The sequence below is a fragment of the Rhopilema esculentum genome, chromosome 5 (assembly GCF_057945365.1).
Source record: "Rhopilema esculentum isolate cy_ngs chromosome 5, ASM5794536v1, whole genome shotgun sequence".
NCBI lineage: Eukaryota > Metazoa > Cnidaria > Scyphozoa > Rhizostomeae > Rhizostomatidae > Rhopilema > Rhopilema esculentum.
In genome coordinates this window covers 8,075,753-8,098,881 of record NC_142819.1, presented here as the reverse complement: position 1 = coordinate 8,098,881, position 23,129 = coordinate 8,075,753, and the positions used below count along the sequence as shown (strand labels likewise).

Genomic DNA, 23,129 nt, shown 5'->3' with positions numbered 1-23,129 from the left:
GTGCCCCCGAGAAAAATGTGCAACTCTAAATCTTCTTTAAAAAACCCTGCCCGATTCTACGGAAAACTCCGTACGTACAGAATTTTGATTGGGTCCAGAGTCTCCCAGAAAAGAAAGTTATCAACCACTATTACGCGATCACAGAAAGGAAATTCAATAATATAGAACAAAGAAAAGATGGGACGGAAAATGTTTATGCCACAGAATAAGAAAATGATTTTTCCCTATTTTGCAAATTACCATGGAAACGGCCTGCAGCCTCGATATAAGGGGTGAACTTTTAAGGAGAGCAATCGTAAAGGTGGTAGCTGCCGTTCCATGGAACACCAAAACATGACAGTACCTTTCTGATCTTGCAGCGTTTTGGTAAATATTTTAAGCTTTCTAGTCTCTGTTAGACTGTGGAAATCACGGATATGGGACGAAAAGCCACCCTTGCAGCATGTTCGCTCAGCCAATGGGCAATGGACTTCGATGGAAATCTGCAGAGAATCCTCGAAAGTATTCTGATTGCAAAAGAGAAAGGAGCAAGGTACCGTCTTGGGCCAGAATTAGAAATCCCAGGCTACGGGTGTAACGATCATTTTATCGAGTCAGATACCTTTCTGCATTCCTGGGAAGTGTTAGCATGTCTTTTGGAAAATCAAATATGTCGAGATATCTTGATTGATGTTGGAATGCCCGTGATGCATAAAAATATTCGTTACAACTGTCGCGTCATCTTCTTGAACAAACGCATTTACCTGATCCGTCCAAAGCTAATGCTTGCCCTGAGTGGTAACTACAGAGAAAGGAGGTTTTTCACTCCGTGGACAAGAGTATGCTATCTTTCGATACAGTTTTTATTACTTATATATCTTTATCTGCAAGCATTTTGCGGAAGCTACCAATTACTTTATCTAATATTCCAACTGTAGGACAGTTTACCCCCGTCTCTAGTACTTGCCCTTGTACGTAGGATTTCGGTTAGGAACTTCATTCTGTGGCAATACTCGTATGATCGAAACCTTAACTCCTATTCAGATAAAGTAACACCCTTACATTACTGCCACAGAATGAAGTTCCTAACCGAAATCCTACGTACAAGGGCAAGTACTAGGGACGGGGGTAAACTGTCCTACACAACTAAAGTAAAAGTACAGATTTGAATAACCATTTTTGATAAATTGCTAATAAGCAGAAAAAAGTCACATAAGAAATTAGAATTAATGCTAAAAAGAAGGGCTTTATGAATCCTATCTAGTGTGTGATCCTTGATAGTCTGACTAGGAAATCTCTGTCTCAATTTTTGTTGATCCATTTGAAAACTGAAGTTCTGTTACTTACACATTATACTTGAGTTGTTAAATGCAATTTTCTTATAGCAAAGAGAGACAGAGGAGTATTTCCTTCCAAGAATGATACCGAAATCCTACGTACAAGGGCAAGTACTAGTGACGGGGGTAAACTGTCCTACACAACTAAAGTAAAAGTACAGATTTGAATAACCATTTTTGATAAATTGCTAATAAACAGAAAAAAGTCACATAAAAAATTAGAATTAATGCTAAAAAGAAGGGCTTTATAAATCCTATCTGGTGTGTGATCCTTGATAGTCTGACTAGGAAATCTCTGTCTCAATTTTTGTTGATCCATTTGAAAACTGAAGTTCTGTTACTTACACATTATACTTGAGTTGTTAAATGCAATTTTCTTATAGCAAAGAGAGACAGAGGAGTATTTCCTTCCAAGAATGATAACAAAAATTACAGGCCAAACAACAGTTCCTTTCGGTGATGCAGTTATAGCTACAAGGGATACATGTCTTGGGTCAGAGATGTGTGAGGAAATGTTTGTGCCAAATAATCCCCATATTCATATGGCAAAAGATGGTGTAGAAATAATCACAAATGGCAGTGGGAGTCATCATTCGCTAAGAAAACTTAATGAGAGGATGGACCTTATTTTAAATGGTACTGCTAGAGTAAGTTTTTTATACTTCATGGAGGTTTTTAATTTTTGGCAGTTTTTTAGCTGAAAGATCCATAGCCAAATCACAATATTGATAATGAGCCCTTGAAAGATACAATATTGATATGTCAGAATATACAGTATAGTAAGTTTTTGCAATGAGTAAAGAATGTAATCAGAGATGAAAAAGAAACCTTATACTCTCATTGCTCTCTCCAAAGAAGGCTGATTAATAATTGTCAGGTACTTATAAGTATAAATGCTTCTGACATTTTTACTCTAAAGAGTGTTGGACAGAGATTACTTGTGTACATGCTATGTTTCCATTTCATGCTATCTCAAATATTTGCAGTACCTAGGCTTATTTGATTCGGAAAGTTCTTGTTTTCTTTTTTTTGCAATGCACAAGTCACAAAATTGTAACAACATTTTCTGCAGACCTCTTTTTGCCAGAGAAATTCTGAAGCTAAATGAAACAAGAAAATGTTTTACCAATCTCATAAAATACTTAGATTTTCAGTGGCAACTATTCAGAAATTTTTCTGCAAGGAAAACATTGCTAAAACGAAGTTTATATAAATTCAGTTTTATTTTCACTTTTTCCACCAGTGAAGTTCTTTTATGTAGAAATATGTTAATGTAATAGTGTTGCTAGATTATTTTGTGTATACATTTATTAATATACAGGCTTTTAGTGTATTGAACAGGATAGTTCTAGTAGCTACACCTAGTTTCACACTTAATGCAATCATCAGGCAACTTTATGAAAACATAAGTTTATCAAACTCCAAGTGATTCAGATTAACAACTTTTTTATTGTATTGTAGGCAGGTGGTGTATATTTATATTCAAATGTTAAAGGCTGTGATGGGGAGAGAGTTTACTATGATGGATCCTCACTGATTGTTATCAATGGAAAAGTACTTGCACAGGCAGCTCAGTTCTCACTTGATGAAGTGGAAGTGTTGACTGCTACAGTTGATATAGAGGATGTCAGATCATACCGTGGAAGGTCCAACAACTCTGGATTGGATAATACAAGGAATGAGGTGTACAGGCGAATCTTTGTGGATTATGCCTTAACCCATGACGATAGCCTAGTTATTCCAGCATCACCTATAATTGATATGTTCTATCATACTCCAGAGGAAGAAATCGCTCTGGGACCAGCTTGTTGGCTGTGGGATTATCTAAGAAGATCAGGATCCTCTGGGTTTTTTTTACCACTCAGTGGAGGTGGGTTAACACCATAGAAAATATAGCAAAGGGGTATAGGTTCAGGGGGAACAGAGGGGTGCTGCAACCCCAGACAAAAAACATGTTTCAAAAAACGAGGCATTTTGCCACCTGGAGCTGCTTGGTTGACAAATTTTCCAACCTGTCCACAGTTAAGAATGATTCACCAACTTTTCAACAAAAGGGATCTGTCTGAAAACAATGAAACAATGTTTGCTATATGGTTTATGGTTTTCTGCACTTTCGTTAAAAAAAAGATATTTCAGTTTCTTTTGACATCAAATGTTAACAAACTATAGTATTACCTGTTACAACTGGCAATGGAATAGTAAATGGTTGTGCAGGAAAGAAACAACAGATAGCGTAAAATAGCAAGAATGAGAATGGTTACACAGCAAGTACGAAATTTGTGTTACGAATACATTCCTTTTTTAAAAGAAACACGCTATAAGAAACGACAACTGGGCAAGTGGAAAAAAATTTAAAAAGTTTCAGAAATAATTCGTTTTTGCTCGTTGACTCTCCAACAAGGTGAGAGATAAGCGGTTGGGATTTGTCAAAACATAGAACCAATCATTCACCCTTCCTGAACTCTCTCGTTACTTTTGATCCGCATTTCTGCTTCCCTTTATGCTTTGAAGTTTATGTATATGTTATTTGCCGATCTTTATCATGTTATTTTTCGCTCTTCCGTGCTTTTTTCAGATTAAGAATCTTTTAAGAAAGAATGAGAATTGGAATTTCCTATACCGTTAAGAAACTGGAGTACTTCAAGTCAACCTTCATTTCTAATAGAAAAGAAGTGTATTTCAGTTATTCTTTCGTGAAGTTTTAATGCGAATCAACTTAATCTTCCATTACCCTTTAAATAACATTGTCCTGCTCTTTTTCTTTTTGAATAAAGATGAGTTTTATTGGATACTACTCAATATATCTGTGTTTCTACACAAAACATGCTCTTTTGTAATTTTAAGGAATAGCAATGCACATAAAACTGTCTTCCTAACATAAATCATGTTTACAAGTAGACATGATAATTTGTTTTTTGGCTTGTATATACTCAAATATAAAAAGATAAACAACAAATTCTGCAAGGGCTAAATAGCCCACGCAGCCAAACCAGCAGGGGTCTTTTTTAGCCCGCGTGCTTTTTATTCCCGGAGAGGCCTGCTTTTAGAGTCTGTTGAGCATACTGTGGCCTCTCCTCTCTTCATTTGTTTTTCTTTGTTTGTCTCCCAGATTTGGCCTTTCCTCTTTTGTCGGAACAAAAGCAGTGGTGGTCTGTTCTTCATCATTTTTGATTGATAACAATAATTTAATTTACTGAACAAGTTAACCTATACAAAAATGAAAGATTTATATTATATCAAAGATTAATATTATTGTTACTATTATTTTCTGTTTAAGGAATCGATAGTTCCTCAACCGCATGTATCGTGGCCTCTATGTGTAACCAGGTTTGTAAAGCAGTGAAAAATGGCAATGTTCAAGTATTGAAAGACATCCAAAGAATTGTGAAAGAGCCAGACTACATACCAACAGATTCTAAGGAATTGTGTGGTAAAATATTTGTAACTTGCTACATGGGAACTGAGAACTCGTCAGCAGAGACAAGAGAAAGAGCAGCAAATTTGGGCAGAGATATTGGAAGCTATCATCTAGGTTTGTTTCTACTGGCTAATTCTTGTGTCTAGGCTATTGTGTTTGTTGCAAGAAAATGTATGACGTCACAAAACCACGCTCCCCTCCGCCCTCCCCCCCCCGCCAGCTATAAGATATTCAGACTAAAATACCCAGGACAGTACAGCTTGCTAAAATAGTGTCTAGATGCGTTTTGGAGATCTATTATTGAGGAATAGTTTGTATATCTTCGGATCAGTAAAACCGGGGATCGTATTGGTTATTTCATTGTTTCTGCAGTACTTTATGACAAAAGCTGCAACAAGTGCCTATTTTACTTCCGGGGGGGTGAGGGTGGGGGGGGCTGCTTTGATTCTGTTTAGAATCTTTTGTCATCCTAACTGCAATGGTTCTTGTAAGTTTCTGTGATTCCAATAGGCACTTAACCAATCCCACTGTCACAGCATTAAAAAACGTTCTCAAACGAATCTTACTTCAAATCCATGTTGGTTTTACAAGTTCATTTCTTTTTTGGTTATGTTTAAAGGTAGTTAAGTTTATTTCCAGCGCCAAAATATTTCTAAAAATTGTTATGTGATCAACCTTTAGTACAATGTTTAAAGAAAAATGAAGGGGTTATAGTCGAACCTTCTGCGTTCGAACAAAACGTCCTGCGTTCGAATCGAAATTTCCCCGAGATGAATTATCACAGATTTAAAGCTTTGCCAAACTGACCGCTACAAGCAACAACGGAAATCTTGTAAAGGGCTTTACACTATCGTTTTCCCTCGTTTTTAGCGATCATACAAAATTTTGTACCTGAGTATGGAAGTGTAATTTGCCCCAATGGGAAGCTCTTGGCAACTTTATATCCATTACAAGCGTGGCAAACATTGCTTAATGATTTTTTTCTCTTTGTTGCAGGAATAGTAATCGATACAGCCGTGCGAGCGCTTGTTGGTATATTTACTACTGTTACCGGATCAAGCCCGCGGTTTCGAGCACATGGAGGGACTCAGCAAGAAAATCTTGCCTTGCAAAACATACAAGCTCGTACTCGAATGGTGATCAGCTATTTATTTGCCCAGCTAATTTGCTGGTCTAGAAACAAACAGGGTTCTTTGCTGGTACTTGGTTCAGCAAATGTCGATGAAAGGTATGAGTTATGATTTGATACGAAAAACCACTTTGTTTAGATATCTGATTGGGCCATTGCCATCTGAAAATAAACATAGCAGAAAAAGAGAGCCATATTTCGTCTAACTACCTAACCTCATATCAAAATTTACGGAGCAAACTGTTATAGCCCAGTGTACCTACAGTTCTTAAAATATTAGGCCTGTGGGGTCATGCCTGTTTTATCTCTCTTTATATGAAATTTATGTGCCATGAGAATGCCAATCGACGCTAGCTTTTCAAGGGAGAAATCCTATTTTCATCTTGCTTTCTTAATACATTACAGTCTTCTTGGATACATGACGAAATACGATTGCTCAAGCGCAGATCTCAATCCCATTGGCGGTATTAGCAAGACAGATCTTCGATCGTTCATCTTCTATTGCGTAGAGAAATTCAACTTTACATCATTGATACCAATCCTAGGAGCACCACCAACTGCAGAGCTAGAACCACTTGAAAATGGCCAGATTCAACAGACTGACGAGGTTAGGCTTCCTTTTACCCGCGAGCTTATTTGTAACCGCGAGATTGTGTTGCACCCGCGAGACCTTTTTTTATCCGCGAGATCTTTTTTTTGTTTTCCATGCAGTACTTGTAAATATATTATGTTTGATGAATGATTAAAATTTTTAGAGTGATATGGGCCTTTCATACGAGGAATTGTCAGTTTTCGGGAAGTTCCGCAAGGTTTATGCATGTGGGCCATACAGCATGTTCACAAAACTACTTGGAGAGTGGAGTCAGAAGCTATCACCGACGGCCATTGCCGATAAAGTCAAGCTATTCTTCAGAAAACATGCTATAAATAGACACAAAATGACAGTTTTGACGCCGGCCTATCACGCCGAAAGCTACTCGCCGGACGACAACAGGTAAGCCATTTATTTGCTTTGCTACACAACGCCCAATAGAATCAACACTGCTCTTCTTCATCTCTTTAGAAGGCTGCCTTTTTTAGTTTTCACCTCGTTTTGAATCCACCAGCAATAGCTCGTTTGTCTTTTTCCGTCTAAATCAGCGGTTGTAAAGAGTTACGCGTATTTCTTAATATCAATTTTCCTCCACTCGTACCTAGCGCTGACATTGGACTTATGACCTGATGGGTTTTCGCTTTAGATATTTGATCAATTACATCAAGAATTGTATTATCGATCTTTTCCATATCTCTTTTTTATAAGAGCTAATGGTTGTGATGACTCAATTTGTGCTTGTTAGGTTTGATCTGAGGCCGTTCCTGTATCGTGTCAGCTGGCCATGGCAGTTTAGCCGTATTGACAGGGCGTTGCATACAGTGACAAGCAGGCTTGCCCAGATGACAGAGGGCTCATTAGAAGCGAAACACACCTCTACCAATCATGGATCGTCTTCCTCATCAGCAACAGCATCCACAGATAATGCAGGTTTGCCTGAGGCTCTACGATTTACGAGTAATGAGTAGAGAGAAGAGTGATTTTTTAATTCATGCATTTTAAGAAGATGCCGTAGTTGTAGCAGAATTTTGTTTAAACTCCTGTTTATAAGAACCAGGTATCAGCCGAGGCTCGAGATTTTTGTTTCCTGGATTGTCTGATCAAGTGCTCCTAATTTTGTTCTTATTTCAACACTGATTGCTCACGACGACTTGTTTCTTAGGCCGTCAAGTAACAATGTCGTTTTTAGTAGCAGAGTTGATGAGCTCCTAAAATCTGTTCTGTTTTTTCAACACGAGCAAAAATTTTCAGTACCATTTTTTACGATATACATCCATTTCCTTTTCACAATGCGAATTTTTCGTTTGAAGCAGGCCACGTTCTTACGTTTTTCTCATTTTTATAGACATTAGAGCCTCGGTGCTCTTATATTGTGCTTTCTTAATAAAAAAGGAGTTTATTACTTACAAAGACTTCTGGACATTGCCAATAGTAACTGATTCATATTTCTATGTAAAATGCATGTTCTGGTATTCTGTTCTCAAATACTACTATTTCCGTTCCCTCATAACAATGCTGATAGATTAGTCAAATATCTAACAAGTCGCACAAAAATATGTACATCCTGATGTCTTAAATATTGTAAACAAACTTTACTTCAATGGGGAGAGGTGGTGTTTGAATTCAAAGACTTTTGGCAGAGATTGTAACTTTATCAGCATTGTCGGTGAATCTGTTCTTATTTTGATGCTATTGAGCTTCAAAAATCAAGAGACGTCCTGTTTGATTATGTTGAAAATCAGTTTTTTTCTATTTCTAGGCCCGAATTCCTCCGAAGCAGTGAAGACTGAGCCTATAGAAATGGACAAGAACAACTTGGAAGACAAAAACTGTGGAAGCGAAAACAAAGAGCAACCTTCAGAAACGATGGAAGAAGACTTGGGTCATCGAAAAAGAAAATTGCATAGGCATGAGGTAACTGTTTGCCCTGCAAAGATGCTCAAAACGTGAGTTTTTAATCTGGTAAAATATCATGGAGATGGTGTTACTAACATTAGAAGGTGTTGGCCAAGACATCTGAGCACCCTCCTGTCTTTTTAACATTTTTCATATGATTCCGTCCAAAGTCTTTTGAAATAATTTTGTAATTATACTTCACCTCTTTAAAATATAGCCTCTTGATCTGGACCCTCGTTTTTTGGGACATGTAAGCTTGATAAGTAAATAATGGTTTGTTAATGGTTGTTTGATTTTTGTATAATTTAGTAATGTATGTCACAACTTGTATTATTGGCTCAAACTTTAAACTTGCTAGCGCAAAAATCCCTGTGAGTTTTTTGTTTACAAAAATTTAACCGAAGATTCTCAACCATATTATGCTTTCCGGGACACTTCTTCTTGCCGGAATTCCTTTTCAAAATCCAATTCTCAATTATTGTCTGCCTTTGCGTACTGTTTCACGATCAATATTTTCGTAGAAACTATTAAATTATAACACTATAAACACATTTCATGCATAAAGCATTGAACGTTCTGTTTATTTCGACCCGAAAACGTAACGGTAAAATCGAGGAGATTTTGCATTTTGTAAGGCTTACTCGAAAATATGTTTCCTTTAAAAGGTAACGGGCACATCAAAGAGACGCAATGACGAAAATTGTTTCTTGCCTACGTATGTTGTCTGTACTCCTGGCTGAAAAACTTGCATATGCTCGCAGCTACGCTGGTCTTCTTGTGCTCGCATCAGGCCAAAAATATCAATGACGTCGTGTATATTATACTACAGGGTAATTACCTTGACTACAGAAATGCATATATGCGCATTGGTCCCACTGATCGTCGGCGAAACTATACTTGTTTTCCAACCTGGTCTGTACTACCTTGCGTTCATCATTTTTACCACCTCATAACACTTAAGAATGGAACATCTATTCGAGAAAGCCACTCTCTTTTGAAATCACCCAAATGAAATCATGTTATTTACTGCAATTAGACCCTAATATCAAACTCGTGTTCTTCGTACAATTTGAACATTTTCCTTAACTAAGCCGCCTTTCTAGAAAAACTTTTTGAATTTATATTGTTGATGTCTTTTCTGAAATATTTCCTTGGTATTTAAAGTTTGTTCGAGAGGATCGGATCGGCGCGATGTTATGCAGAGAAAACATTGATTTGATTCATCAGTTCTAAGTTGGCCAAGATAAATAAACTAAGATCTGAAAGTCGTCGTTGAAGAAGAGATGTCAAAGTGCGTCCATTTGTTGCCACCGTCGAATCAGTGCTCTTGTACAACTGCAATACTTGGTCGTTGGCTAGTTGGTTGAAGGCAGTGTGTCGCGCTGTTCATTGGCAATTGTATGTTGAATTTTGAGGGTCCTCAAAATTAGAGAAGCGTGACAAATTAGTACAACTGATCAATAGCAAGTAAGGAGCCTCCTTTGTTAAGAAATGAAAACTCACTGAAATTTTGTTCTTTGTTTCGATAAACAAATAAACGGCGCGACGTACTGCCTTTAACAAAGAAGATCGAAGGTACATACAAAATTTTAAGAATGGCCCTCAATGTATCAAGGAAGCAGCACTCGACCAACACAGATCTATACGGAAAGCTACCATCAGTAAGCCAAGAGATTGCGGAAAGAAGAATAAGATTAGCCGGATACTGCGTAAGGCCTGAAGAAGTGGCTCGTGCTTTGGGAACCCACACATGGACATTCGTCAAGAGGATAAACTACAATGACAATGACGACAACATTAGAAGTGACACTGGCCTGGAGGACGTGCAGGACATCAGGAATCTGATGGGGGACAGAGAGAGAGCTGGAGTGGGGTTGTCAGTGGTGTTCGGCCGGGAGGTCGACCAAAGACAGATTTTCATTTCTAAACTAGTAAAATTTGATGCTCCTTAAAAAGCCCCGTTTGTTGGGCGTTGGGGAGAGGTCCGTTGTTTAGCTAAACCTCTTCTTGACTTAAGAAAAATATAAAAGTGGCTTATGCAAGGGATCTGGGCAGGCTGCAAATAGTCAACTAAAGAGGATAGGTTTTCAGATTTGATTGATGGTTTAGCAACTTTTGTGCAGTTCTTCTTTGTTAAACTATTCGCTGCACAGTAGGCTACTATTAAATGTGAGCGTTTGCACAACGTCTGTTCAAACTTCCCACAAAGAATACAAAGTAATTAGAGTATGACTGTTTAGCAGCTTAGGGTTTCATGTGAGCAGTTTTGAAGAACTTTTCAAGAAGTGTTTTGGAAATCGTAACGATAGTGTCATCGACGTAGTGAAGTGTTCCAAAGCTGTGGGTGTCACTAAAGCTATCCCTAAAACCTGCCTATGAAACTCTTTGCAATTTACTGTGATATAAGAAAATATGATTATATTTTTAATTTCTGCTTCATGCATGTGATCTCACCCATTTATATTTGGAAGCTTCTTAAATCTCTGATGGAATTTAAGAATTTGGTACCAATGCAAAGAACACATTCATGCTTCGATGTATAGGGAAGAAAATTATGAACAATCATTATCAAACTATTAGGGGAAAAACAGAAACTTCCATATCATCAGAAAATCAAGGGAGAGCCAGGACGCTGGAACGACCAAAGGCAATGGGGAGGCTACAGTAAAAGGGCATTTGAAGAAATACCCAGCTTCTACTAATTTTTTCGTAACTGCCATTTTCGTTCGACGTTGTGTAGGCATCTTGGAAGCATCTTGTAAGTGGGCTAACAACTGACAGAATGTTTTCAAAGGTTTTGAGAATTTTCGTCATGAATAAAGCACTTGTGTCAGAGTCTCATATCAATCATTTTAATAACTACAAAAGGCTGTCAATAATGTCAAGGGCCCTCATTGGCCTCCTTTGCGCCCCCTTTCGGGCTTCCCTTGTAAGAGCCTAATCAACAGATATGCAAGACTGTTCCTCTTTTGTAATAATGGCAGGTTGCTGCCTTTTTGATCATTTAAGTTTTGTAGCTTGATTCGGTGCAAAGGAACTTATACTTGGCTAAATAAATTTAACTGGCAAACATGCTTGTCTAAAGCTGAGATTAATCGGAAAAAAGTTGCAACTAACTAAGCGGAGTGATAAGATACAGTCTTAATCTCTTAAAACATCGATTGATTTCTACAACTTCCCAATGTCTGCCAAAATGTTTGACCGATTTATATGTAGATAGTAACATTTTGCAATAATTATGCCAAAACCTCCTGAGAGAAAACTCAAGCAAACCACAAAAGTTCTGGTCAACGCTTAAAGAGGCCTTTCCAGCTAAGGAAGTGTCTGATCATTCTAGCGCAGCATTCAATATCGATGTAAAACAAACAACAGATAAGGTTAATAATATTTTTCCACCGCTGCAAGGAACTAAAATGCAGTAAAAATGTCATCAAGGACTATGTTTGGGGAAAACCTGTTATGGCTGGAATCGTTTGTGTGAATTCCAAATTTGAGCACGTCAGTGAGAAAGACGTACATGACGAGTTGAAAAATCTTAAACGATAGAAGGCACAAGGGTTAGATGATTTCCCTCAAGGCCTACTAAAAGATGCTGCAAGTTTGATTGCAAAACCATTAGCTTACGTTATTAACATGTCACTAAGCGAACGGATAATACCGACAGAATGGAAAGCTGCTAAAGTTACAACATTACATAAATTCGGTCCTAGTACTGGAGTTGAGAACTATAGACCGATTTCTGTTCTCCCTTCTCTTTCGAAAATTCTTGAACGTATTGTTCACAGGCAGCTTTTAAATCACCTTGAAAGTATTCGCTTACCTGTCAACTATCATTTTGGTTATTGACAAAAAATGTCTACTGAATTAGCAGTAGCATTCTACATCAATTTGTCTAAGGCCCTTGATACAATAAGCCATTCTTTACTGTTGAATAAGCTCCCAAGTTATGGCATAAGTGAAGGAGAGCTGGACTGGTTTACGGATTACCTCTTTTTACGAAAGCAGCCTGTCGAAATAATTGGAGCAATTCTAACGCTTACCCAGTCTTTACAGGAGTCCCCAAAGGCTCAATATTGGGTCCACTACTATTCCTCCTTCATATGAACGATATAGGGGGATGCTAAAGACATTCCTCGATCATCACTTATGCAGATAACACTGTTCTTTTTACAACACCTAACTGTGTACATGATATAGAAGGATGGTTGAACGAGGACATTAACAGTTCACACACATGGCTAAATGAGAATGAACTGATTTTGAATTTAAAGAAAAGGAAAACGGAATCAATGTTGTTTGGAACTGGACAGAGGTTGAATTTGCTTGGTGGGAAGCAGCTTGAAGTTTATGTAGAAGGAAAGCTCATGAACTCAACCACAAGTTATAAATATCTTGGAGTGCATTTGGACCCAACTTTGACACTTGCCACACACTTTGATAAAACCTATAAAAAACCTGAAAACAGAGTGAACATGATGAGAAAAATAAGAAATAGTCTGGCATCAGATGCAGCTGAAGCATTATACAGAACAACGGTTTTACCAATTCTTACATATTGCGGTACTCCGTCACTAGAATTACCTGATCTAGACTAAAACAGATCAAAAGCATCGAGAATAGAGGAAAGAACGTAATTACATCAACACTTGGAAAGAATGTGAAAATAAGAACTCCCTCAGTATCAAAACTGATAAAAAGAGAGCATGTACTATAGTTCGTTCTGCATACAAAAATTTCTGTTGGCGTGGGTCTTTCATGACAGAAAACAAATTAAGGTAGATTGCTAGGCAGTGCGAACCAGTAAAGAAGTCTGAAAATGCCAAGAGGGCAAATCGCTCTTTGAAAATTTCGTACAATTTTTGTGAAAACAGTTTCTGCATTGGGCAAAACAGTTTCTTGCCAAAAACGTAAAATAAGAGCACGGTTTGTTAATAAATTAAGGCCCGGTCACAGCAATGAGATTCTTGTCATCATTGTTATAATATGAGCAGCTGACCTACCAGCCTTTCGGATCTCACACTTGCATGCCAGAGTCGTAGTCTCATTTATGAGCAGAAAAGAAATGCTGTAACAGTTTAATGTAGCCATTACTGTACTATAAAGTCATTTAGAATATTTCTCGAGGTACACATCGCTACATAACTTACAAAACGTTTCAGCTAAACGTTAAGACTAAAATAATTAGCCTTCGTCTTACCTTGAAAGCTTGTGATGGCAAATCAGGAAAAGTTATTTCACTTTCACTTGCGAACAATTGTTTTCCATTTCCTTTGAAGTCAACGACAAACAAACCAGCTACAAGTGGTCCTTCCTGAATGAGCTAGCTACCTCATACCGCATTAATGGCTACCTTAAGTCAATAGGCTACTTTTAAACAGAAATTAGAGCGACGAGATAAACAGACCGAAATAAGTCTAAATTCTCACAAAACTAATGTCATGCTTTTTCAATTACCTAAGAGACCTTGTGACATGCAGAGACAGCATCTGGGGAATATCTGTTTTGCATCTCAGTAGAGCAAAGCGCGAGACTCGATAACCCATGAGATTGAAAAAGGTGCATCATTGTTAGAATCTCGTTAATTATTAGATTAGTGTTTTCAAAAAGTTGTTTCGTGCAATAAGCACAGATCTATGCCTGAAAAAGTATCCATCGCACATGGGTCATACAATTTTACAATTTTAATAAGCTACGTACAATTTTAATAAGCTAAATGCTCCAGGGTGAGCCTTACCTAAGTACATTGTTGAAGCGGGGTAAAATTTTGGGTCGATGTAAGCATTCACTAATCAAATAATGAAAGTCAGTGGCAGTACAAGGGATGATGGCAAAGGGATAACTAGCATCCCCACTCTTGACAAAACATCGTCTACTCAATTCCTTTAAAAATTGATAAAATGCATTAGATAAGGGTAGGTCATGTTTTTAAGATTACCCCTTGGAAAGTACACCTGGCATAAAGCACTGAAAGTGGCAAAAGAAAGTGGCCTCATGGTTCACGCCAATCACCCTTTCATTCCGCAGTAGCTTGCGCCGCCGCTGGGAGTTGATATACATTAATGTTGAAAGTGATAAATCGCTAACAAAGTTTCCGTAATAAGTATATGCTTACGATTCTAGTTTATAAACAGAGAAAGAGTTTGCTGAGCCTAGGCCGTGGACACAGTCAGTTGCAGCTCCGTCATTGTTGTAAGTCATGTGTGCATCCGGGCCTGACCAGCATTCACCTTTATTCTTTAGTCCAAACAAGCTGTAGCCTCGTTCCCAAACCAACTTGTAACAATCGCTTGCAACACGCGTACCGTCTGATTCGCTTGTAGCTCCTGATCTGAAGAAAATGTTACCGTTGACTTCTTTAACATCTTTAGTATAGATATTGAAAGATACAAGGCTTTCCTTAAAACGTGTCCTAGAGAATTCCTCACAATAATGTCAAGTATGTATGCATGGATTTGATTGTAGCTCCTGCCTAATCTGAAGTAAGATGCTTGTGTCAAAGAAGGTCACTTGCTTTATGATATTCTTAAAGACCTAAAGATTCGAAACTATTAACAACTGTGCATCAATTCAATTGGCTAACTTTATCTGCTTTAAATCTCTTTCCATTTACGTGTGTAATGTCTCACAGGATCTCTTTGTCAACATGCCTTTGCGATTATATCGAGTAAAGATTCTTTTAAGAAGCATATATTTTTTTAGCACTCTATATTTCTAAAGTGTAAAATGGCACATTATTTGATGATTTTGTCACACCCTTTGACGTAACGTCAGTAATGGTAGGAAATTCTCTAATTTGGGAATTGAACCTTTAAGCTATAAAAAAACATAAGAGTCAAAAAAGTATAGAGAAAGCCCAGAAAACTTCTCAACAAGGTACAGATTTTCAAGTAACTTCCTCTACTTACGTTGTGAAATTGCCAATCAGATGTTTTATTGGTAGTGATGCTCCATCAGCATAACACCCAACAGAAACAATGTTTTTGTCTGGAGGTCTTTCTAAAAAGCATAGCAACTTTTTTAAAAAGTTGTTATTGCCACAGAGAAGAGCGAGGGGGAGGGGGGCTGGGTGCTAAGAGGGGTGTACTAACGGAGATGCTAAAGGAGAGGGTAGTTGCTAAATCTTATTTCATATAATGCACTTGCAAATAAGAAGATAACAAGGTATACAATGTATCATATTCGCTAGAAAAAGAAGGATATTACAGAAAATAGCCAGAATAAGTTTTTCTAAAAAACAGTGGGACGGGTTAGATGCCCAGCCAAGTTTTACTTGTTACAATATGACTAATAACGTCTTGCCACGATGAAGATATTGATAAAAGATGTACCTGAAGGTCCAAAATGGTAGACATAAACAGTGTCATGATCTCCTGTATTCTCATAACAACCGTTGTCTTTTCCTCTGTAGTAATAAGTGGGTGCAGCAGACTCATTTTTAGCCCAACATTCACCATAGAATTTGATGGCAAAGAACTTTAATAGCTCTCCATAACGCTTGATGGTCTCTGGCTTCTTAATGAAATCAGCACAAGCGATCACCGTTTTTGTCATATTGTTCCTAAAGTAAAAAAAGCAAAGCCTGCATTCATTTTTTGCGCATTTCTGTTTCGAAAACAGGGCCGAAGCAAAACATTTTGCTTGATTGAAGAAGAGAGGGTAAACTAAAGCTTTTCGTCTGACACTCTTTAGAGTTTAAAACGTCAGAACATAGATCGAAAACTCTACGCTAGGAAATATATATACCCAGTTGCGGTTCGAAATAGGCCAATCAAAAACGCGAGCACATGACTGTTTAGGTTGACCATCAGTGCCGCTTGCCTATTGAGAATGTTACCAGTGGAGTCCTAAGGTGAAAAAGAATTCCTTTTGTCTACACAATAGCGGTTTTTTTCGTGCTTATGTAGATAAATTCCAAAACTGCTAGATGGAACGACGATCGGGCTTTTCCAATAATCTGCAAGACAGAGGTGGCTGTTCTCTTTGGGGATGAGTTTTGTTTCTAATACTAGACGGGACATGTTGTTTTATTCTATCTTCCAATCTTTGGGTAGTGCGTCCTACGTAGCAGATCTAAAAGTACAATTAAAACATGCGATTCTGCTATCGGGCAGCATTTACTGGAAAACCCAGATTGTGCAAAAAACTATAATTGCGACATGTTTCGAATTAATGGTAAAGCCTGATCGTCGTTGCATCCAGCAGTTTTGGACGAAAAAACCGGTATTGTATAGACAATGGAGTTCGTTTTCACCTTAGGACTCCATTGGTAACATTCTCAATAGGCAAGCGGCACTGATTGGTCAACCTCAACAGTCATGTGCTCGCGTTTCTGATTGGCCGTTTTCGATCCACAACTGGGTATATATATTTCCTAGCGTAGAGTTTTCGATCTATGTTCTGACGTTTCAAATTCTAAAGAGTGTCAGACGAAAAGCGTTAGTTTACTCAAATGCTTGCTTTTTTCAAAGCCATTTTCAAGTTTTGCACAACCAAAAGATTGTTTACAAGAGAGGGTCTTAAACTATTCATTAAAAGAGCGACTATAACAATATGAGACTTCTCGCATCAGATGCTGACCCTGAAGTAGCTTGGGTAAGAACTTAAAGGATGGAGCTAATAGGAGTTGGCAAGTGGCGCTATCCCATGAACGATAAAAACTACACGACAAATTTGGAAAACTCAGAGTTACTTTAAAAGGTTAGAAAATTGCATATCAGAGTTTTTCAACGAAAATCAAGCCATCACAGAGCCTTTTCCAAGAAATATTAGCTGCGGGGCAAGCCTTTGTTTATATAAGGAGGAGGATAATAGCCTATTGTTAAAATCCATGACAATTAACTGGAGTTGCAGGGGCAATTGCCCCGTGAATGGTATGTTTAAAAAGGCCCTGAGCAAGCATGCCAATATTATGCTTTGATTATAGTAAAGACACTCATACAGAAATTCTGGAAAGCAGGCAGAACTATTTGTTTCGTATTTTGAACTTACCAGTCAATATCATCACGCAAATTTACGACAAGGTATGGATAATCCGAAGTTTTACCTTCTGAAAGGTAACAGCCAAGGTCATAGAACTTCTGATGCCACAAGCCTAAAAGGAGATCACAGAGTGTTCATCGTACTAGATAATCTGCTATAGTCTGTTAAAGAGAATCAAAATGTTGTCCAAATCTCGAGCCAACTATTTTATGAAAAAAAACTGTTTTGCTTCTGAAGCTTTAATCCATAGATAAAAATAGAGTGCATAAAATTGCAATGGCCACTATGTTCTTTTTTCTGTACATAATTTCTTTATGTTTATGAAAATGAAGCAAAAAAATTCAATTTTTAAAACTACAGAATCATATCGCTGACAGAGGGACTCCGACTAAAGTTGAAAGTTAGAGAGGCCAAGGGCAAAATAACAACCCATAATAAAAGATTTTGTAAACAATTATGGGAATGCCGTCATCAGAGGCCCTGTGACAAGCTTTGATATAGACCAAATGTATGAGCATTTCACAGCTATAAGTAATATCCCAAAAAAGGCAATAAGTTTTGGTATTGGTCGGTTCTCTTGCCTTGTACCTTTGCGACACTGGTTCCAGCCTACATGTCAATCGTATTCTAGGCTAGCGTATTGCCTACGGCTTTGTCACACTTGCAAAAGATGTTAAACAATCATCCCAGTAGAGGCCCAGTATAATGTCAACAAACAAGTTGCAAAATGACAGTTGCCACAGTTGTGATTTTTTCAAAACATCGGTATTAAAAACAAATTTCTAGAAGAATTCAAATTTCCTGGCGATAGCTAATTTGATGAAAATGTTCACTTCTATTTTCATACTTGGTACCTCTGGCTCAAATTACTAAAAAATACCTGGTGTGATTACTGAAGATTTCATCGTTGTCATTGTTGATTCTATGAAAAGGATATTGCAGAGTGATAGCGTCTTCAGCTTGGATAAAGGCAAAGCTTGGCGAGAAAATGCTAATCAAAAGATTTTCGGAAAATATACCATAGAATCCAATCCATCATACCTGATTTTATTTGAATAGATTTAAAGCTATAGTTCTATGCAAGCGAACGTAAAAGCAGGATAACATAAAATCTTGGATAAGACTTTTGAGTTAATTCAATGTTGTCGTGAATCGTATAGAATTGTAGCTTTAAAGAGAAATACTCGAAAAACTTACATTTTGAAATGAGTACTTGACATGCTGACATGCTAATAACTGTACATGAAATAGTTGATGGAAAATGACTTCAAAGTTAAGTGCTGCTGAGGATTTTGTTTTTTGTTTTAGAGAGAAATATCCGGGTCACGGCACCAAAACAATCATTTTTGCATGCATAGCTCGCATTTGAAACTCTGGATTACTCATAGTTTGCTCTTGTCATCTCACAACAGTATTTTCTAAATATAAAGACTAATGTTAAGTTTACAATTACAAAAAATATCAATATATTCCAAATAATTGCATCACTTTCAAGCAGCATTCATCATAGGACAGATTCACAAAAGTAAATAAAAGCTAGTTGGGTCATAGTTTGAGTGGCTAATCTTGACCAACTCGGTATCAGTTAGAAAGGTTGTTCTCTGTAGACATTAACCAAATTTGCATCAAAATGTGTGTAATCACCTGTGGCTTTCAAACTTTTAAACGCTTCTTACGTCCTTGTCAATTGTTCAATTCAGATCAGACATGCTATTCTGACTGCGAGACTTTTCTTTCAAATTGATATAAAATCTTAAGAGGAACAAACTGTTGAAAATCATAGCTCATTTTAGTGGCGAGTAGATTGTAAAATTTCAAACCTGCTGTTGTTTTATTTTCAGTCAATGTAGAGTGAAATGGAGTGATTGTTTGTATGGTGACTGTCGTAGCTTGCGTTGTTGCAGCTTGCATTATCATAGCTTGTGTTGTCGAAGTTTGTTTTGGTGTAGTCGTACCTTGCGTTGTCGTTGCTTGCATTGTCGAATTTCGGGTTTGGGTTGCCGTAGCTTGTTGTGTTGTTAAGAGGGCTTGCATGGACGTCGGCTCTTGTGTTGTTGATTCTCCTTGTGCTATTGTGGTTGCAATATCGATTCTTTGCCTTGTCCTTTTCCACTGTGTTGTTGCGGTTTTCTGAGAAAGTGTATGTGGTTGAGTTGTTGTAGATGTAGTTGTTGCAAGTTGGGTTTTTGATTTTCGTTTTTCTGTCGGTGATTTATTGACACTTGTGGTTGTTAATCCCTGATTTGTTGTTGGCCATGCAGTCGATGTTGGTGATCTGCTTGTTGTCGTTGTCTTGTGTTCAGCTGTTTCTTTCCTTGCTGTTGGTAGCCTTGTCGTTGGCGATGATAGTGTCGTTCCTGAAACTGATATCTTTTTCGTTGTTACCAATTCCAGTATTCAATCTGTTTCATTAACGATTGTTTCTGCATTCTCCTTTTCAAATTTAATTTTTAATATCTTGCATGCTATTTCATAGAGTGAGGGATCTCATCTTACATTCACGAAAATCATTAACATTTATTATTTCTTTGATCAAAGAAAGAAGCAACCTGTACTTGCAAAGTTAGTTGATTCACAAAACAAGAAAAACCTTCGAAAGCTTTAATGGGAAAATGAAGTGAAAAATGAAAACCAGCTGACAAGCAGTTTTATCGTGCGATTTATGTGCTTTAAACCGGTCAGCATTTCGCAAATTTTGAAGCTTCTTAATTTCTGGATTTTTCATCCATGGTGCTGGTGCCCTAGTTACTTAAATTCTTTTATATGGAGCATGTCTCTCTATAACTCCGAGAAAGAGGTTATTGAAAAATTCAGTATTTTATTTGGATCCGAAACCGCTTGTAAGAAGCTAAATTGCATTTTATTAACATTTTCAATAAAGATTGTCGTGTCCAATGATCTCTCGTCTCTTATCATTTTAAACCTTGGCTCGTAGCGAGGCATACGGAGGTTGAGAAATGTTTATGGCCCATCATGGTCACTAATACTGCTACCTGGTAAAACATTGGTAAATTTTACTCGAATAGGGTGGCTGACGATGATATGATCAATCAGCGAGGCCGTATTTTTCGTGATTCTTGTTGACTTATCCACTTTTTGCTTAAGGTTGAATTACTTCAATGCACCTAAGTATGATTCAATGTTCGAATTTGAGGGACCAAATATGTCGATATCTACGTCACCTGTCAAGTATATAGGGTCATCCCATGTTGCCGTTATGTAGCCCAATGTCTCTTCAAATCTACTCAACCAGTCTTTGATTGAAAGAATTTTTCTAATCGGTAGATAATACCCACCAAAAGGCGGCTATTTTTATTATGACCCGTTAATTCCATCCAGACGTGCTCAAGATCTTGAGATTTTTTTTCAATGTCCTTTCGTCTTTTGTTCTTAAAGGTTCGTTTCATGTAAAATCCTACACCACCACCTCGCATCACTTTCCTGTTGTTGTATAGAAGGGTTTGTTCCATGTAAAATCCTACACCACCACCTCGCATCACTTCCCTGTTGTTGTATAGAAGGGTTTGTTCCATGTAAAATCCTACACCACCACCTCGCATCACTTCCCTGTTGTTGTATAGAAGGGTTTGTTCCATGTAAAATCCTACACCACCACCTCGCATCACTTCCCTGTTGTTGTATAGAAGGTAGTACCCGGGGATGTTTGCGTAATCCAAAAGGAGTCATTTACTTTAATCCATGTTTCCGAAACAGCAACAACATCAAACTGATATCAGTGCAGTTTCAAGTTAAGTTCGCTGACGTTAGCGACAAGAGACTGTGTGTTGGGGTACATAATTTTAAGGAATTTTGGTTTATTTTCAAATGCGGCTAAATGGCAGTCAACAAGGGTTTCATCTAAAGAATCAGGACCAGAAGTAGTAAGGCTACTATCATCACAAACAAGGTCTCCAGGATAATTGAAGAAAAGCTAGGTCCTATGCAGACAGTTTCCACAGGTGTGAAATTTCTGGTGGGATGCAGCTTTTGTGATAGAATTCAGTTTCAAACAGGCTGCATGTGTTGCTATTTAATGTCATTGTTGCTAGTTACTTATATTGAAAGCTGGCAAAATAGGAACTACGGTATCTGGAACTTGTCTAACAGCTCCATAAAGAGAATCGTTAGTCGAAGTTCAATCAAGGAAAGTGGATACGTAATCGCTTGAACGATATTTCTTTTCGCAACAATCGTAGAATCGTGAAATAAGTTACCAGAAGATATTGTCAACAGTTCAACAGTACTGAATTTTGAAAAATTTTTGACAGCTTCCATTACGAATGCAAATACGTCTCTTAGGATTTATAGGCGGCGAGATTCTTACTCCCTTAATTCATATATATTAAATTGTATATTAATATTATATAAGATAAAACACCATAAGTATATTTCGGGAATTTCTACATTTTAATGATACTATTTAAAGACTATGTTTCAATCGATAGAAATATTTAATTAGGTAGACTTTTGATACTGATAGTTTTTAAGATATAGGGCAGTTGAAAATAATTTGGTAAGCCAGCCAGGGTCACTCATGTTTGTGACGTTATTAGCCTCGTATTTACGTTTTGTTGGGCATGCGCCCGTTTCGTTATGTTATGTTCTAGGCGTGATAATATGAGAAAATGGAGTATTGAAGTTCGAATTGGGGTGTTCTTTCGTTGTTATCTACCGGATAATCTTATAATTTCTGAATTCAGAAAAGTGTATGTTTCTCTCTAAAAATCAGAAATTTTAGAAATTGTAGAAAGGAAACGGATTATTTTACAATTGTAAAAGCAATAAAAACATACCAATGTTTGATGCCATTAATTTGTTGTAAAAATCATCCGTTGTTTTGGTGTGCCTGGAGATTCTCCATTCGTTAAGTATGGTAACGACGAATGAAAAGCTGAAAAATATTAGAACTGAACAGACAAACAAAATCTTGTACTTGATATACTTCATCGTTTTTGCTCTAAATCACCGAGAATTTGGTTTTGTTTTCTAAGCCGTCTTTTTATGCCTAATGAAGGTGTGTTGGAAGTTATAATAACAGCTCTTCTTTAAATACGCTTTACTGATGCTAACTGGAACTGGTATTGACTTTTCTATTGATACAAGTTTTCATAGAAATGAGAAAGCAGCTGGTGTATGGAGGACATCAAAGAAAGAGACAATACAGCATTTTACTGGGAAGGTTTTCTTTTGGACTGCAGGTAACACTAGGGCACTCCTGAAGCAATTTTTGTATCTTTTAGTTGGGTCAGACTCTCTATTGCTATTTTAAAATGGCTTTGAAAAAAGCAAACATTTCGCAACATACCACTTTTTTTCGTCTGACACGGTCGTTATTTCATCTAGCAGTTTTGGAATCGATCTACATTCAAAAGAAAAAGCCGACATTGTGTAGACAGAAGGAGTTTTCTTTCTTGGACTCCAGTGGTATTTTTCTATAGGCACGCAGCACTAATTTGACAACTATGCCGGTCATGTGCTTGCGTTGTTCTGATTGGCCTATTTCGATCCGCATTCCATCTTGTTCTTTCGTGTATATATTTTCCATCTTGTTCTTTCGGAACCTTCTTCTGACGTTGTTTACTCTGAGTAGTGTCAGACGAAAACTCTTTCAGTAGTATGTCGTGAAATGTTTGCTCTTTTCAAAGCCATTTTCAAGTTCTGTAACGCTAAACATTTTTTCATATTGCTCTTTCTTTAAAGCAGCGGAGCTGCGTATAGTCGACGTTTCAATGTGCATGAAGGAAATGTCCACACAAAATTCTTGTTTTTTACTTTCTTTAGCCTGCTACGTGTTGGGTG

At 37.4% G+C, this 23,129-nt stretch overlaps 2 protein-coding genes across 2 annotated transcripts; one reads left to right on the top strand and one right to left on the bottom strand.

Moving 5' to 3' along the window:
- Positions 1-297: 297 nt before the first annotated feature.
- Positions 298-8,774, top strand: LOC135689981 (glutamine-dependent NAD(+) synthetase). The gene is made up of 9 exons (XM_065207361.2): positions 298-818; positions 1,700-1,963; positions 2,778-3,186; positions 4,594-4,848; positions 5,731-5,962; positions 6,269-6,470; positions 6,619-6,857; positions 7,201-7,385; positions 8,215-8,774. Exons 1-9 carry the CDS (start codon positions 417-419, stop codon positions 8,403-8,405), a joined length of 2,379 nt encoding a protein of 792 aa, XP_065063433.2. The 5' UTR covers positions 298-416; the 3' UTR covers positions 8,406-8,774.
- Positions 8,775-14,089: 5,315 nt separating this feature from the next.
- Positions 14,090-22,462, bottom strand: LOC135689984 (uncharacterized). Its single transcript, XM_065207366.2, has 7 exons — positions 22,124-22,462; positions 19,151-19,693; positions 18,211-18,252; positions 17,340-17,442; positions 15,680-15,909; positions 15,257-15,347; positions 14,090-14,679 (listed from the first exon to the last, which is right to left on the bottom strand). The coding sequence occupies exons 1-7, from the start codon at positions 22,275-22,277 to the stop codon at positions 14,460-14,462; spliced, it is 1,383 nt and encodes a 460-aa protein (XP_065063438.2). The 5' UTR covers positions 22,278-22,462; the 3' UTR covers positions 14,090-14,459.
- Positions 22,463-23,129: the final 667 nt, after the last annotated feature.

What these genes read in the sequence shown, in the direction of transcription:
- LOC135689984 (XM_065207366.2), bottom strand. Translation starts at nt 22,277, where the DNA reads ATGAAGTATATCAAGTACAAGATTTTGTTTGTCTGTTCAGTTCTAATA. An exon ending in TTGCGTGATGATATTGACTG is followed by an intron (nt 15,910 to 17,339) that starts GTAAGTTCAAAA and finishes TTTTTACTTTAG; the next exon opens with GAACAATATGACAAAAACGG. An exon ending in CTACCATTTTGGACCTTCAG is followed by an intron (nt 15,348 to 15,679) that starts GTACATCTTTTA and finishes TATGCTTTTTAG; the next exon opens with AAAGACCTCCAGACAAAAAC.
- LOC135689981 (XM_065207361.2), top strand. Translation starts at nt 417, where the DNA reads ATGGGACGAAAAGCCACCCTTGCAGCATGTTCGCTCAGCCAATGGGCA. An exon ending in TTTTTTACCACTCAGTGGAG is followed by an intron (nt 3,187 to 4,593) that starts GTGGGTTAACAC and finishes TTTCTGTTTAAG; the next exon opens with GAATCGATAGTTCCTCAACC. An exon ending in TATTGGAAGCTATCATCTAG is followed by an intron (nt 4,849 to 5,730) that starts GTTTGTTTCTAC and finishes TCTTTGTTGCAG; the next exon opens with GAATAGTAATCGATACAGCC.